The sequence below is a fragment of the Zalophus californianus genome, chromosome 7, assembly GCF_009762305.2.
Source record: "Zalophus californianus isolate mZalCal1 chromosome 7, mZalCal1.pri.v2, whole genome shotgun sequence".
NCBI lineage: Eukaryota > Metazoa > Chordata > Mammalia > Carnivora > Otariidae > Zalophus > Zalophus californianus.
In genome coordinates this window covers 116,787,443-116,803,543 of record NC_045601.1, presented here as the reverse complement: position 1 = coordinate 116,803,543, position 16,101 = coordinate 116,787,443, and the positions used below count along the sequence as shown (strand labels likewise).

At 49.7% G+C, this 16,101-nt stretch overlaps 1 protein-coding gene across 5 annotated transcripts; it reads left to right on the top strand.

The window, feature by feature from the left end:
* Positions 1-3,387: 3,387 nt before the first annotated feature.
* Positions 3,388-16,033, top strand: KIFC1 (kinesin family member C1). 5 transcript variants are annotated; one of them, XM_027602468.1, is made up of 12 exons: positions 3,695-3,791; positions 4,087-4,228; positions 8,593-8,730; positions 8,880-8,979; positions 9,708-9,761; positions 9,879-9,929; positions 10,137-10,534; positions 11,197-11,976; positions 12,655-12,945; positions 13,046-13,119; positions 13,268-13,343; positions 15,931-16,033. In XM_027602468.1, exons 2-12 carry the CDS (start codon positions 4,136-4,138, stop codon positions 15,973-15,975), a joined length of 2,100 nt encoding a protein of 699 aa, XP_027458269.1. In that variant the 5' UTR covers positions 3,695-3,791; positions 4,087-4,135; the 3' UTR covers positions 15,976-16,033. The 5 variants fall into 5 exon arrangements, with proteins under 5 accessions (XP_027458271.1, XP_027458273.1, XP_027458270.1 ...); XM_027602470.1 differs by lacking the exons at positions 3,695-3,791; positions 4,087-4,228 and adding an exon at positions 3,388-3,587; XM_027602472.1 differs by lacking the exon at positions 4,087-4,228 and having other exon boundaries at positions 3,595-3,791; positions 8,590-8,730.
* Positions 16,034-16,101: the final 68 nt, after the last annotated feature.

Sequence of the window (16,101 nt, the reverse complement as noted above, 5' to 3'; positions counted from 1 at the left end):
AATCGGTGGTTTTTAGTATAGTCACAGAATTGTTCAATCATCACCCTACTCTGAGAACAAGGGGTCTGAGGATCAAGGTAGTGACAACCAATTTTGTGGGCGAAGGTAACAGAGGCAAAATACCTGCAAGGGTCAGGGCCCAAGTAACACACCTTCCAGGAGAGTGAACACAAGAATTTGCTAGGGTAGGATGGGGGGATGAGGGTTGACATCTTTTAGACAATCCAGGTAACTTTACTGTACACCTTTCCATCTGTGGAGAGGTTTGCAAGGGGCTGGGCAAGAAAAAAGGAGCCTGCCAGACAAGCCAGAAAGAGAAGCAGGGGGAGGAAGGGATGAGGGTTTCAGGAATGTGATTTCAAAGGTAAGAAATCCTCCCCAGCTTGCAGGAGGAAATCTCAGAGGAGGAGTAGAGGACTACCAAAGGCGGTTCCACTCAGCCTGCTCCTGAGATGAGCAGATGGGTGAGACTCTACCAAGACTAGGCATGGAGAACTCTTATTGTCCCCCTTGGCCCAACATCAAGGTCGTGGAGAGAACTGACATCTTTATAATATCAAGTCTTTCTCTGTAAGCACATAGTATGCCTTTCCATTAATTTATTTTTTAAAATTTTTAAGGATTTTATTTATTCGAGACACAGAGATAGAGAGAGAGAGAGAGAGAGAGAGACAGCATGAACAGGGGGAGGGGCAGGCTCCCCGCCAAGCCAGGAGCCCGATGTGGGCCTTGATCCCAGGACCCTGGGATCGCTTAACCATTTGAGCCACCCAGGCGCCCTCTTTCCATTAATTTAAATTTTCATCAATATCCTTCAATAAAGCTTTATCATTTTATCTACAAAGGCCTGCACACCTATTGTTAAATTTATTCTCAAGTACTTTATATTTTTGTTGCTATTGCAAATGGTATATTTTTATTAAAATGTTTATCACAACCTAACATAAAGTGCACACATCAAGTGTACACCTTGACTTTTATATATGTATATGTTGATGTAACCAAATGGCAAATATTTTTAAAGATTTATTTAGGGGCACCTGGGTGGCTCAGTCCGTTAAACATCTATCTTCAGCTCAGGTCATGATCCCAGGGTCCTGGGATCGAGCCCCACATCGGGCTCCCTGCAGGAGCCTGCTTCTCCCTCTCCCTCTGCCTCTCCCCCTGCTGTGCTCTCTATCAAATAAATAAAGTTTTTCATAAAATGTTTTAAAGTAAATCAAAAAGATTTACTTATTTGATAGAGAGAGAGAGAAGGCATGTGTGTGGGGAGGGGGGCAGAGGGAGAGGAAGAGAGAAAATCTCAAGCAGACTCCCCAGTGAGTGCAGAGCCCAACGCAGGGCTCGACCTTACAACCCTGAGATCATGACTTGAGCTGAAATCAAGTGTGGGGCGCTTGGGGCATCTGGGCGGCTCAGTCGTTGGGCGTCTGCCTTCTGCTTGGGTTGTGGTCCTGGGATCCTGGGATCGAGCCCCGTGTCCAGCTCCCTGCTCAGCGGGAGGCCTGCTTCTCCCTCTCCCACTCCCCCTGCTTGTGTTCCCTCTCTCGCTGTGTCTCTCTCTGTCACATAAATAAATAAAATCTTTAAAAGAAAAGAAAAAGAGTGGGACGATTAACTTATTGAGCCACCCAGGTGCCCCTCAAATGGCAAATATTTTTAAAAATTATGCTGACGATTGCTGATGATAGAAATGCAATAGGTTTTGTATATTGATTTTTGTTATATTGATTTTGTACCCAGCAACCTTGCTAAATTCACTTACCAATTCTATCTGTTTTCTTTTGGGGTTGCTACACACACAATAATTTCATCCACAAATACTGATATTCTTGTTTTTTTCCAATCCTTATATATTTGTTGCTGTTGTTTATTGGACTGGCTAAACTTCCATTATTGCACTGACTGCGGTTATTGAGAGCAAGCAGCCTTGGCTTGTTTCTCATCTTAAGAGAAATGCTTTCAACACTTCACCATTATTGTGATGTGTGCTGCAGGATTTTTGAGGATGTCCTTTATCAGGTTATAGGGTGTTCTTTAATATCAACAGATGAATATTTCGAGTAGTTTTTATGTATCAATTGACATGAATGAACTGTTTCCCCTTGAATGTACTGATGGGTCCATATTTCCCCTAGTCTAACATTTGTTTATAACTTTGAGAAATGTCTTTTGCTGTTATGTTTCTTCTCAGTTCTCCCTCTTTACCCATCCATTAAGTGTTGGTCTTCTTGTTTCCTCCCTCACTCCTCTTCTCTCTCTCTTCTTTTCAAGCTCCTGCTTTTTGTAAGTTTCCTAAGCTATCAAAGTTTGGGGGATGACCCCCAGTTTTCAGACTCTGTGTCTCCCCACAGTCTGCTCCCTCCCCAAGCAGGTTTGAATTCAAGTTAAAGCACTGGATTGGAAGATAGGTGGCTTGAGTTCCAATTCTGTCAATCTCCAAAAATGCACCAAGACAGATTTCCCCCTGCCTTTCAGTCTCATCAATAAAATCCCTGTCCCATCTCCAGGTTGGTTGGAAACTCCCACGAATAAATGGGTAGAACCACTCTGCAAATTACTCACAGGTAAGGGTTTGATGTCTTTGACACTAAGATTGTTGGAGGTAGTGTGAGGTAACATATAGTTTGGATTTCGAAGCTAAGAGAATCTAGATCCACTCCCAATCAGCAGTGTGACCTTGTGCTTGTTACTTAACCTTTCTAAACCTGCCTCCTTCGTCCAGCTTGCAGATAAAAGATGCAAAACGCTCGACACATAGTAAGAGTTCAGTGAATTTAGCGATTATTAAAAGAGATAATGCACATGCAGACAGCCTGAAAAGCATAAAATATTCCATAAATGTAAGCAGTATACCGTCCGTGGGTTCGAGGCCCCGTAGGCCCTAAGCCAGCTTCCCACCACCATTATCAGCGCCCAGGTACCTAGTAGGTAGGCTGATGAGGGGGACTGCAGAGAAAACTCCTCTGAGCCTCGAATCCCCACTGTCGGGCTTCCAGGAGCGCCAAGCTGTACCCAACATCCCTAAGTCTGGTGAAAAATGCCAAAATGACTGGGGAAGGGGCAGACGCGGCCACTCCCACATTCGCTGGAGGGCTCCTGCTACCACTTTGCCGGAGCTTTACCCGGAGTTCAACTCCGCGGAGAGGCGCCGCGCCACCAACCGCAATCACAACGATCCAGTCGGCGGTAAAGAGTGCGCTCCCTGCTGCAGTCGCTAGGTTGCGGGGCGGGGGGGGGGGGGCGGCTCGTCGCGTCCCTGTTTGCGCACGCGTGATTACTTTCCTCCAGCGCTCCCGCCCCCATTCTAGCTACGTTCGTGCGGCGCGTTACAGGCATTTTCTGACGTAAGGCGCTGCAGCTAGGAGCCGAGCGGAAGTGCAGCGCGACGACGGCTACGGGAGGGGAGGGTGAGAGAGGTGGAAGTGGAGCCGGAAGTGTGACTGACTAGCCAGCCTCCCGGTCGCCAGCTAAGCAGGAAGGAGAAGGTGCCGGCCTGGCGGGGTGTGGCCTCGGGAGGCGGAGGGCGCTTCGATTGGCCCTCGGCTGTGGCGCCGGCGACGATTGGCCCTTGCTTGCGGAGGGAGGTGAGAACGGTGGCGGCGGTTGGAATTCAAAAGTGGCGGGTGTGGCACCGGGCTGGTAGCCCCCGGAGCCCGGAGGGCGCGTGCTTTGTGTCGCGAGCCGGCGAGAGAACGCGGGTCCCGGGGGTCCCGGGAACCCCGGCGCCGTGTCCTCTTCCATTGTGCTCCCCTGGCGCGTGTGGCAGGGAACTGGACATGGAGCCGCAGGTGAGTAGAAGCCGCGTTGGGTCTCCTGCCCACGATGCTGACGAGCCCCCGGATCCCGGCCGGCCTTGGTCGTGCCTGCTCGGAGGGTGAAAGTCCGTGCGTCCCCGCACAGTGGACAGGAGGGAGGGAGAGGGCGGGGAGCAGCCCCAGGAAGTCGGAGTGCATGTCTGCCTGCCCTCCCCCAATTTCAGGGAGTACCATACACCCTCACTTTCATGTCTCCAGGATTTCCCATCTCGATTTCTCAGGCTTGTCTGACTCGTACCTATTTCTCCATTCCTACCGACGATTGCAGTGTGTGATCGAGAAGGGGGAGTTCTGAAATTCCGTCTACCGCTGGGGTAATGGTGCCTGAGGCCAAATTCCCGCTGATGATCTTTCCAGTTCTCTCTTGTTCCTGTCGCTTTGGAGTGCTGGAAGGGGATAAAGGAATTGGGGTAACCTGAACGGAAGGACTCCTCATTCTCTCTCCTCCAGGTTTTACAGAGATCTCTGCCTCCTGAGACTGGTTTGACTTAAGTTTTTTCTCTTATCAGCGCCCTGCTGCACCCCACAACCATCTGCAGCCTCCCCTCTCCAGTGGAGAGAGAGATGTGACAGCGAGAGTGTATTGACTTTTGGTGCCAGAAAAAGGCTCCTGTCTGGATCATCTGTTTACTAGTATTTCACATTCAAATTTACCCAAAACAAATTTCAACCTGAAGAGATGTTCTCTGTATCCTGTCAGCTAAAGAGCAGAGCAGTATGATTGTGACAGTGAAAAACAGTAGGCTTCATATTTATTGAGCACCTACTATGTACCAGGCACAGTTGTAGATAACTTGGGATGCAACAATAAACAAGACTAATCCCTGTCATCTCTATAGATGTCATTCTATGAGAAGCTGCCATTCTATGGGGAGATGGGAAATGTGTCATAAGTTATATAACTCTATTCTTTGTGCACATTTCTGCAGGCAGCAGGGAAAATAATGCCAACTCCTTTCTTTTTTCTTTTTTTTTTTTAATTTGTATAGAAGCCAGTGGTCTGGATATATCACAGTTTATTTAAGTATTCCCCCACCGGTGGACATCCAATTTCATTCCTTTAAAAATGTATTGAGTCCTGCCATGTAGCAGACATTATACTGGTTATAGAGTTGTGAACAAAACAGATATGTTCTTATGATGCTCACAATCTAAAGTAAGGAAAGACAATAAACCAATAAACTAAAATTTAAAAAATCTGGGCATCAAATTGTTCCAGAGTTTTCTCTATAGGGATACACTGTAAACATCCTTAAATATATCTCGTTGTATTTGGAATCTCTCCATGTTGTTTCTTAACAACTTCATATGGATCTGCAATGAGTTTTAAATAAAAAGTTTAATAAAAAAAAACAAAAGAATAAGGGCACCTGGGTGGCTCAGTCAGTTAAGCGGCCAACTCTTGGTTTTGGCTGGGGTCATGATCTCATGGATCATGAGATCAAGCCCCATTGTAGGGCTCTGCACTCAGCAGGGAGTCAGCTTGAAGATTCTCTCCCTCTGCCTCTCTCCCTACTCGAGTGCACTCTCTCTCTCAAAATACATTTTTAAAAAATATTTATTTATTTGACAGAGCACACAAGCAGGAGGTGGTGGAGCAGCAGAGGGAGAGAGAAAAGTAGGCTGAGCAGGGAGCTCAATGTGGGGCTGGATCCCAGGACTCCAGGATCATGACCTGAGCCAAAGGCGGACGCTCAACTGACTGAGTCACCCAGGCGCCCCTAATAAATTTTTTCAAAAAGGAAAAACCAGCCTCTCCTCCTGTTCTCCTGGTTGTTGGAACTGTGGCAGGCATCTTGGAATCAGCCTGGACTCCTCCATCTCCCTCACTGCCTGCCCTTTACCTCCCCTCACCAGGCCAGCTCCTAGTTAGATCAATACTTGGTTTCTAGTAATCCAGCCCCTCCTCTTCATTCCCACTGCCCGCCCTCTCTCAGATGGATTTCTACTTAGCCCTCAAGCTTCTAAAACAGCCCCTCTCGGCTGAGTTCCATGAAAATTAAGCTCTATGCATCTTATCTAATGAATTTAACTTCTCTCTTATGCATCTAGAATGGAGAATTGAGAAAGTGGATCATTTTTTGTAGAGTTTAATTGTTCTGTGGTACTCCAGTTTGGAAAGAATGCCCTATAAAGTTACCTCTGGGAGGGCAGGGATTTTATTCATTACTCTCACCCCAGCTTCTAGAACAGTGTCTGGGACAGAGCAGTCTTGCAACAAATCTTAGTGCAACAAATCCTTGTTGGATGAAGGAAGAAAGGAATGATGCATTCTTTCTGCCTGTCATACCCCTCATCTACCTCCATTCATTCTTCACCTTGTTTCACGTTGCTTCTTTGGTACAAATCTTGTCTTACTATTCTGACAAAATCATCATGGTCCCTCTTGCCTTCAGTAAACGCTAGACTCCTTATCATGGCATGCTGATTGCCACAATCCTTTCCCTTCATCTCCCTACTTTCCGTGCACACTCCGTGTGTCAGCTAAACAGAACAACTTGACATTCCTTGCATGCACCCCTCCTTGCTTTCTGCCTGGGATGTTCTTCCTTGGCCTAAGCCCCTTGGCTAACTCTTTCTCATCATCAAGGTTTTGCCTTAAAAGACATTTTAGAAGTGTTCTCTAACACTCTCCCCATCTGAACTACATGCTCATCCCCTCCTTGGGGCACTTTTTATGATAGCACTCAGTAAAGTTTTAATAATCTCTTTAAATGCTTCTCTTCCCCATTTTTTTTTAAAGATTTTATTTATTCATGAGAGAGGGCGAGAGGGAGGGAGGGAGAGAGAGAGACAGAAAAGCAGAGGGAGAAGCAGGCTCCCAAGGAGCAGGGAGCCCAATGCGGGACTCGATCCCAGGACCCTGGGATCATGACCTGAGCCGAAGGCAGACGCTTAACCATCTGAGTCACCCAGGCGCCCCCCCCCCCATTTTTTCATGAGTATTTTGCAGGCAGGGATCACATCTATTACTCCCAAACCCAGATCATTTTCTGGCACATAACAAGCACTAAGTAAATATTGAATGAATGAAGGAAGGAAGGAAGCCAAAGGGCAGAGACACTGGCTTTGGAATTAAAAGTTAATTATAGTGAAGACCAGAAGTTGATCAATCTACATAGTGCTCTCTTGATGGTGGGATCAGAGTAGGGTTTGCATAGGAAGGACCTGGCTTTAGCACGGAGAAGTTCTGTGTCCTCAGAAACCCGTTAGTTCTGCGCAAACTAGAATGGTTGGTCACCCTAGACAGGAGTAGCCGTGGAGTGGACGTAATCTCCAGGCACCGAATTGAGGTGCTTAGGAGAGGATCTCTCTTTCACACTGCCCCCACCCCGCATCTGTACTTTGGTGGTCTCCAAACTGGGTCATGCTGCTTCTTAGTCTTCTCCATGCAAGTCTGCCTACTTACAACTCATTATTTTTTATAAATAGGCTCTTTTGTATATTTTTCACATGCCTGATCAGAAACTGTATCTGGTTTTCCACATACACAAAGCTAAAGTCTAAACTCCTTCTTAGCCTGGCATCAAAGTCCTACGGGTCACTATACTCTAGCAGTTAAACGCATGGCCTCCAGAACCAGACTGTCTAGATTGTAACTGCGGCTCTGCCTTTTACTCACTGATGACCTTAGACAAGCCATTGTACCTCTCAGTGCCTTCCTTTCCCTCATCTGCGAAATGAGGCTAATAATAGCACCTCCTCAGTGGGCTGCTGTAAGGATTAAGTTGATACAGAGGAAGCATTTAAAACAAAAAAATATTTTTAAGATTTTATTTATTTATTTGAGAGTGAGAGAGAGAGCCCAAGAGGGGGTAGAGTCAGAGGGAGAAGCAGACTCCCCGCTGAGCAGGGAGCCCGATGCGGGACTCGATCCCAGGACTCTGGGATCATGACCTGAGCCGAAGGCAGTCGCTCAACCAACTGAGCCACCCAGGTGCCCTTAAAACAAATTCTAAAATGTTACCCACTTGAGGCGACTGGGTGGCTCAGTCATTTGAGCATCACACTCTTGATTTCGGCTCAGGTCATGATCTCAGGGTCATGAGATCGAGCCCCACATGGTGCTTGGGCTGGGTGTGGAGCCTGTGTAAGATTCTCTCTCTCCCTCTCTAAAAAAAATTTGTTTTTTAAATAAGTAAAATATTACCTGCTCCTCCTATCTAGTCTTCAGCCTTATCTATCTTCCACTCTCTCTCTTATTTATGATTCTCCATTCTAGCTGAAAGAGCCTATTGGTTTCCCAGCCATATTATGTGTATGTTTGAGGTTTTGCCTTCTGAAGAAAGTATCCATTTCTCTGTGCTTGTTTAAGTACTACCCCTGGGATGCCTGGGTGGCTCAGCTGGTTGAGTGTCTGCCTTTGGCTCAGGTCAGGATCCGGGGGTCCTGGGATCGAGCTTGGTATCAGGCTCCTTGCTTAGCGGGGAGCCTGCTTCTCCCTCTCCCTCTGCCTGCCACTTCCCCTCTCTTGTGCATGCTCTCTCTGTCAAATAAATAAAGAAAATCTTAAAAAAAAAAAGTACTACCCTTAAACTTTGCTGAAGTTCAGCATCTGTCCAGCTTTTCCCTTAGAGCTTTCTCCCACTTTTGCATTATGTCCCACTCCTCTCTGTGCCTTTTGGCTGGCACATCATCTGTGGGCCCCGGTTTGTGCACAAGAGGTACTCAATCAGTGCTTGGTGGTGGTTGAGAGGCTAGGGGAATAAGAAGGGGAGTTCTTGGGACATTTGCACTCCAGGGTCTGTCTGAAGGGTCTCTCTTTTCCCAGCAGAGGTCCCCCTTGTTGGAAGTGAGGGGGAACGTAGAGCTGAAGAGGCCCCTGGTCAAGGCTCCTTCTCGGCTGCCTCTCCCGGGAACCAGATTTAAGAGGAGGCCTGACCAGATGGAGGATGCCTTAGAGCCTGAGAAGGTAAGCTGGGTTTGGAAAAGCTTTGCGTGTGTGTGTGTGTGTGTGTGTGTGTGTGCGTGCGTGTGTGTGTGTGTGTGTGTGTAAGAGAGAGAGAGTGCATCTAAGCCAATCAGAGAGAGTAAATGTACCCCATTCTTGTCTGTCTCCAGAAAAGGACGCGAGGACTGGACACAGTGACCAAAATGGCCACGTCCCACCCCAGAGCACCAGCCCTCACTGCAAGACCACAGATGCAAGGCCAGACCACAGGTGGGTTCTAGCAGTGGGCAGAAACCAGGGGAATAGAAGTCCAGTGCTCTTCAACTCACTTATTTCTTGTCTTTCAATTTTAGCTTATTTTGAATAGGTAATAAGTTTCACTTGTTTTAAAATTCCAAAGGCACAAGCGGTGCCTGGGTGGCTCGGTGGATTAAGCATCTGACTCTTCATTTTGCCTCAAGTCATGATCTCAGGATCATGAGATCCAGCCCCGAGTCAGGCTCCACTATGGGCGTGGAGCCTGCTTGGGATTCTTTCTCTCCCTCTCCCTCTCCCCACCCCCTCCAAATTCCAAAGGCATAAAAGTCATTTTACAGAGGAAAGTCTCCCTCCTACCCCTGTCCCCTAGCCACCCAGTTCCCCTCCCCAGGGGAGTTCTGTGGGCGTTCTGTCCCTTCCAGGGCATTCTGTGGGCGTTCAAGCACATCTGGACATGTTCTCCAACATTTTTTTTTTTTTTTATATAGATGGTAGCGCTCTTGACACATGGCTCTGCCCCCTGCTCTTTTTGCTTATCTTGGTCCAACTTATTTCTTGGTGTCTTGAGTAATTTCTGGTCCTGGGAAGGATATCTTTAGAACTGGCCAGATTTCAGGGAAGAGGGAAGTTATCTTATTTCTAATCCTCAGAAAAAGCAATGACTCTGCGCCTGGCCCAGCCAGAGTTCATGCCACCCTGAGATTGATTGTGCTACTTTTTCCTCTCCCATCTCCCGACAGCTCCAAAAGTTCCCAAGAAGACAGGACCCCGATGTTCCACAGCTATTGCCACAGGTAATAGTGCTTCAGAGCTGGGGCTGAGGAGAGATTTGGGGGTATGTGTAAAAGAAGATGATGGAGGTGGAAAGACATTGGTGCTGTGGTTTCTTATGTTAACTCCGGATTCTCTAGTGTTGAAGAATCAGAAACCAGGCCCTGCCGTTCCTGCCCAGAAGCCTGCAGGTAGATGCCAAGCGTAACCATTGGGTGAGAGGCTGGGATAGGGAAGAGAGGAGGTGGTGAGTACCCCCAAAAAAATCCATTTGGTTCCCTCCCTGTCTGGAGGGGAGAGAGATGTAGCAGTGGGTGTGGAGGCCTTAAAGGCTAGGAGGGACGAAAGATAGAAAGCCACGACCTCCCTGACCTTTGTCCTTTCCGTGTCCATCTTAGCGGCTGCCCCTCCCCTGCTGGGAGGGAAGAAACCCACCAAACGTCCGGCCTGGGACTTAAAGGGTCAGTTATGTGACCTGAATGCCCAGCTGCAGTGCTTCCGTGAGAGGACTCAGACATTGAACCAGGAGAACCAACAACTGCAGGACCAACTCCAGGAGGCCCAGCAACAGGCCCGGGCCCTGGGGGCAGAGTGCAGGACACTGGAAGGGGAGTTGGCCAGGGTACAGGCCCAGGCTGAGCAGAGCCAGCAGGAGTTGGGGAACCTCAGGGCCCATGTCCTGGAGCTGGAAGAGCAGTTGGGCACACAGGAGGGCTTGGTGCAAGAGCTCCAGAAAGAACGATTGGGATTGCAGGAGGAGCGAAGGGGACTGGCCACCCGGCTGGAGGAGCAGGAGGTAAGGGCCACCTTCTCACCAAATGCCACCCCTCCTTTCTGGGTTACCCTGAGGACTCTCTGGGCTTGGGAGTCCCTGGCCGCCTCTCTCCAGCAGTACCCCTCTGTCCTTCTCCACCCCTGCCCACTCCTGACTGCGTCTTGCTTTCTGCCCCCCTTCCCCCTACCCTGACTGCTCTCATAGCCCCCCACCCCACCCCGGATCTGTGTCTCCCGTCGTCCTCCATCTTCTCTGTCTCTTTCTTCCCTGGTCAGAAATCCCCGTGGCGTTCTCTCTTCTTCTCATGTCCATTTGACTCCGTGGTGAGCACCAACTAGATGGTATTACTTGCAGTTTCTCAAATGATTCAGTCTTCTCTTCAGGGCATTTTGCACATGCACTTCCCTCTTTGTGGAACGTTCTTTCTGTTCTCCGTCTTTTCCTTGGTTTATTCTGATACTTTTGGGTGTCGGCTTAGCTATCATTGTCCTTGTGCGCCTTTTGGCTGTTCCCAGAGCACTCCCTCATCTGGTACCATGACTCTTATTTTCTTACCTCTTTCCTTAGCAGACTGTGAAGTCCTCGGGGACAGGGACCACCCTCCCTCCACCCCCCACCTCGTCATGACTTGTCCTTATTCTTCCACTGGGCCTCACCCTCTGTGTCCATTCCGTTCCGAACAGAGGAGGCTGCAGGCCTCAGAAGCAGCTCTGTCAGGCAGCCAAGCGGAGGTGGCATCTCTGCGTCAGGAGGCTGCAGCGCAGGCGGCCGCACTGGTGGAGCAAGGAGAACGTCTGCATGGGCTAGAGATGGAGCGCCGGCGACTCCACAACCAGCTACAGGAACTCAAAGGCAATATCCGTGTGTTCTGCCGGGTCCGCCCTGTCCTTGCAGGGGAGCCCACACCGTCCCCAGGCTTCCTCCTGTTTCCCTCTGGCCCCGGCGGGCCCTCCGATCCTCCAACCCGCCTCAGTGTCTCCCGGTCTGACGATCGTCGTGGGACGCTGAGTGGGGCGCCAGCCCCCACCACCCGCCACGACTTCTCCTTCGACCGGGTGTTCCCACCAGGGAGTGGACAGGACCAAGTGTTTGAGGAGATTGCCATGCTTGTCCAGTCAGCCCTGGATGGCTACCCAGTGTGCATCTTTGCCTACGGCCAGACAGGCAGTGGCAAGACCTTCACCATGGAGGGTGGGCCTGGGGGAGACCCCCAGGTGGAGGGCCTGATCCCCCGGGCCCTGCGGCACCTCTTCTCTGTGGCCCAGGAGCTGGGCGGCCAGGGCTGGACCTACAGCTTTGTGGCAAGCTACGTAGAGATCTATAATGAGACTGTCCGAGACCTGCTGGCCACGGGGACCCGGAAGGGCCAGGGCGGTGAGTGTGAGATTCGCCGGGCAGGGCCGGGGAGTGAGGAGCTTACTGTCACCAATGCCCGCTATGTTCCTGTGTCCTGTGAGAAAGAGGTAAGCACCAAGGGGCACTGGGCCTGGAGAATGGGGAGGAGCGGGCAGGGTGGCACAAGATGTAGGTGGACGGAGGAGGGACCAGGAGAGAGCGGAAGGATGGGGGAAGGGTAGGTTGCGTCTGTGGGTCGCCATGTCAGTTTTGGCCGGGGGTGGGGGACAGCTGGGGGGACTGTAAGGTAGATCTGTCTGCCTTAGGGAGCGAGGGGGTGGAGTGACGCATATGCCGAGGGCTTCCTGGCCCCTGCCCGCTGCATCTCAGGTCCCGTTTCCGACTACTCCCCTTGCTCAGCTCGCTCCAGCCATGCTGGCCTCCTGGCTGTTCCCCAGCCAGCTTGTCACATTCTCGATTCAGGGCCTTTGCCTGAATGTTCCTCTCCTCGAATGGCTTGCTCCCTTGCTGCCTTCAGAGTTGAAGGCACTGAAGCCGTCCCTGGCCATCCTGTCTCAAATTGCAGCCCTCACCCTACCTTCACGCGCTCCTCATGGTTCTGTTCTAGTTTCCCCCTCAGCACTCTCGGGCCGTAGCTGTGCATTTTACTTAGTCATTCTGTCTCTTCACTGGCTAGAAAGAAATCTTCGAGAGGGCAGGCACTGACTCTGGGTCATTGCTCCCGACGTGGCTGCGTGCTGAGCCCCTCCCTGCCCACTCTTGCCCCTTGCTCCTCCTGTCCCCAGGTGGAGGCCCTGCTCCACGTGGCCCGCCAGAACCGGGCGGTGGCCCGCACGTCACAGAACGAGCGCTCATCACGCAGTCACAGCGTGTTCCAGCTCCAGATCTCTGGGGAGCACGCTGGGCGGGGCCTGCAGTGTGGGGCCCCCCTCAGCCTTGTGGACCTGGCTGGGAGCGAGCGGCTGGACCCTGGCTTAGCCCTTGGCCCTGGGGAACGGGAACGCCTTCGGGAAACACAAGCCATTAACAGCAGCCTGTCTACCCTGGGGCTGGTCATCATGGCCCTGAGCAATAAGGTGGGAATGGGGATGGGGGCCGGTGGGACCTGGGGTGGGTTGAGGCTGCTCACGCTGAACCCTGTCCTGTCCTAACCACCTGTCTCCCTCAACCGTGCAGGAGTCCCACGTTCCTTACCGGAACAGCAAGCTCACCTACCTGCTGCAGAACTCTCTGGGTGGCAGCGCTAAGATGTGAGTGAAAGCGACAGACAGACAGGAGGGGTTGAATGGAGACTGTGAGGCTGGGGTCAGGGGCGGGAAAGGGGCAACAGTGGGAACCTGGTGCAGGCTCCACCCAGACACTGATGCTGGGGTTTGGCCCCCTCTCCTCTCTCCACAGGCTCATGTTCGTGAACATTTCCCCCCTAGAAGAGAACGTCTCTGAGTCCCTCAACTCTCTACGCTTTGCCTCCAAGGTGCAGTTACCACCAAGCCCAGGCCCTGTCAGGACCCCTGGGTGATTGTAGGCTTCTCCATTCTGACCCTTTAGGGTCCCCTTCAGTCCTTTAGGCCAAGGGCACATTCATCTGGAAAGGATTTGCATTTGCCGGGCATCTGGGGCACTATCTCTCTGGATCCATTTTTAGCTATTGGGTCTTGGGGTTTTTTAATTTTTTTTTTTTTAAGATTTTATTTATTTATTTGACAGAGAGAGACACAGCGAGAGAGGGAACACAAGCAGGGCGAGTGGGAGAGGGAAAAGCAGGCTTCCCGCTGAGCAGGGAGCCCGATGCGGGGCTCATTCCCAGGACCCTGGGATCATGACCTGGGCTGAAGGCAGACGCTTAACAACTGAGCCACTCAGGTGCCCTGGGGTTTTTTAATTTTTTAAAAATAGGTAGTTAAGGGGTCAAAACTATATAAAAGCTATACACAACAAATGAAGTTTTACCACCGCCCCTGTGCACCCCATTCTCCCCACCAGCCCTGGTAGAGGTAATCATTTTTAACATTTAGCATTTTACTTACCCTTTCAGTGTTTCTTCTTGCAAATATAAGCAATATGCTTGTGCTTATTCCTTTCCTTCTTATATAGAAGACATCTCTCTTTTCATATATATATGTATGTTGTTCTGTACTTTGTTCTGCTTAACAAGATATCCCTAAGATTACTCCCCCCCCCCCCCCCCCCCAGCCCCCAGCACACAGAGATCATCCCATTATTTTTATGTCTGCATGGGACTCTGCTGTGTGGCCGCACCAAAGTTTATCCACCAGTTCCCTCTGCTGGACACTTGGATTGTTTCCACCCTTGTTTCTATTACAAACAAGAGCATGTTGGCTAACCTTGTAGCAAGATATATGTCATTTTGTGTTTGTTTAGTCATATCTAACTATGTAGGGAGAGATTCCTGGCATTGGGATTGCCAGATCAAAGGAGACTTAGATGCAGGCGCCTGGGTGGCTCAGTCGGTTAAGCGTCCGACTCTTGATACCGGTTCATGTCATGATCTCAGGGTCGTGAGGTCAAGTCCCACGTCGCGTGGAACCCACTTCAGATTCTTTCTCTCCCTCCCCCTCTGCCCCCCTGCCCCATGTGCGCACACGCTCTCTCTCTCAAAAAAAAAAAAAAAAAAAAAAAGAGAGACTTACATGGTTTTCAGACCATTCCAAGTAGTGTGAAGTCAGGCTCCAAAAGCCACTTAAACATTAAGGGAAGGCCATGCCATGAATTCTCTAGGAGATTTATGCTCTTTCCGCTAAAGTTTTAGGGGCTTATTAGATTTGAATCAGGCTTATATTTCTTGACAAGAAAACTTAGATGGTACAGTATACTTTCTGTTGCATCAGGAGCACCTAATATCCAGTTGTTTTACTTTTAATGAAATAAAAATCAATCATGGAATTTGGGTGTTAACATTTGAAAACTCCCTATTGACCTAGTGATTTCACTTAGTGATTTTATCGAACAGTGATCGTACCTAGATCATTATTTCATTAGAGAGTTTAATTTTCTCAGTCACTTTACATTTGTTAGTCTTGTCTCTTCTATAAAGAACTTCCCTTTGCCATGTATTTGGTTACTCTGAAATCCAGTCTATATAGGAAAGGCAGAGTCCCCAGAGTTCCCAGGGTCCTGGGAACGAGCCCCACATTGGGCTCCCTGCTCAGCGGGAACCCTGCTTTTCCCTCTCCCACTTTATCAGTTTTCAGTATTAGAAGTTGGTATCTTGGCAACTTCCAAAGGTGACCAAGTGGGTTTTTATCTGGGTGGGTGTCATCTTACAGATGCTTATGGATTTGATACATACCCTTTGTAGTCATTTTTTCTGATGCTCAAATTGCCCCATCTTTGGCCAGTGGGTGCTCCTTTTGGCTTCTGTGTCCTTTAGACAGGAACCAGTAGTTTTTATTCTAGATTCATCTTGTACATATCCTTCCTAAACTTGGCATCATTTATTTTCCAAGGAGCCTTGGTTCTTAAATGAGTGTTGTTCATGTTTTATCTAATTTATTAACCAGTAAATGGTGGGAGGGCTTGGGGTCTCTGGGCCACGGTATTGCTGAAAATGGACGTTCCATCTCTCTCTGCTCCTGTGTGTGGCTTCCATCCCTTCTCAGTCAGGCCTCTTCACCTCCTCCAGACCTGGTGTGGTTAGTGGGCATAGACCTAACCTTAACTGAGACCAGCCTAAACCCTCCTTCAGAGCCCTTGTTTCAGTATTTTCTTTCCTTTTTTTTTTTTTTTAAAGATTTTATTTATTTATTTGACAGAGAGAGACACAGGGAGAGAGGGAACACAAGCAGGGGGAGTGGGAGAGGGAGAAGCAGGCTTCCCCAGGAGCAGGGAGTTGGATGCGGGGCTAGATCCCAGGACCCTGGGATCATGACCTGAGCTGAAGGCAGCCGCTTAACGACTGAGCCACCCAGGCGCCCCTGTTTCAATATTTTCTGAGGGCAGCCCCAATATTGGGGGTGGGAGGCAATCCAGAAAAACAGAGAAAACTGTTATTTTGGTTACTTAGAAAACGTTTTTCTCCTGTCTAAACCCTCTGCCCGCAGGTGAACCAGTGTGTTATTGGTACGGCCCAGGCCAACAGGAAATGAAGACAGATCCAGATCTGTGTGTTGGGGGGGGGGGCGGCTGAGGGATGCTTTATTGGGGGGGAGGGGCGCTGTGTGACCTGGGTCTATCAAATAAAGAACAGTTTTTTGGGTTTTTTTCTTTAAATA

What these genes read in the sequence shown, in the direction of transcription:
- KIFC1 (XM_027602468.1), top strand. Translation starts at nt 4,136, where the DNA reads ATGGTGCCTGAGGCCAAATTCCCGCTGATGATCTTTCCAGTTCTCTCT. An exon ending in AAGGGGATAAAGGAATTGGG is followed by an intron (nt 4,229 to 8,592) that starts GTAACCTGAACG and finishes TTTTCCCAGCAG; the next exon opens with AGGTCCCCCTTGTTGGAAGT. An exon ending in CCCGGCTGGAGGAGCAGGAG is followed by an intron (nt 10,535 to 11,196) that starts GTAAGGGCCACC and finishes CGTTCCGAACAG; the next exon opens with AGGAGGCTGCAGGCCTCAGA.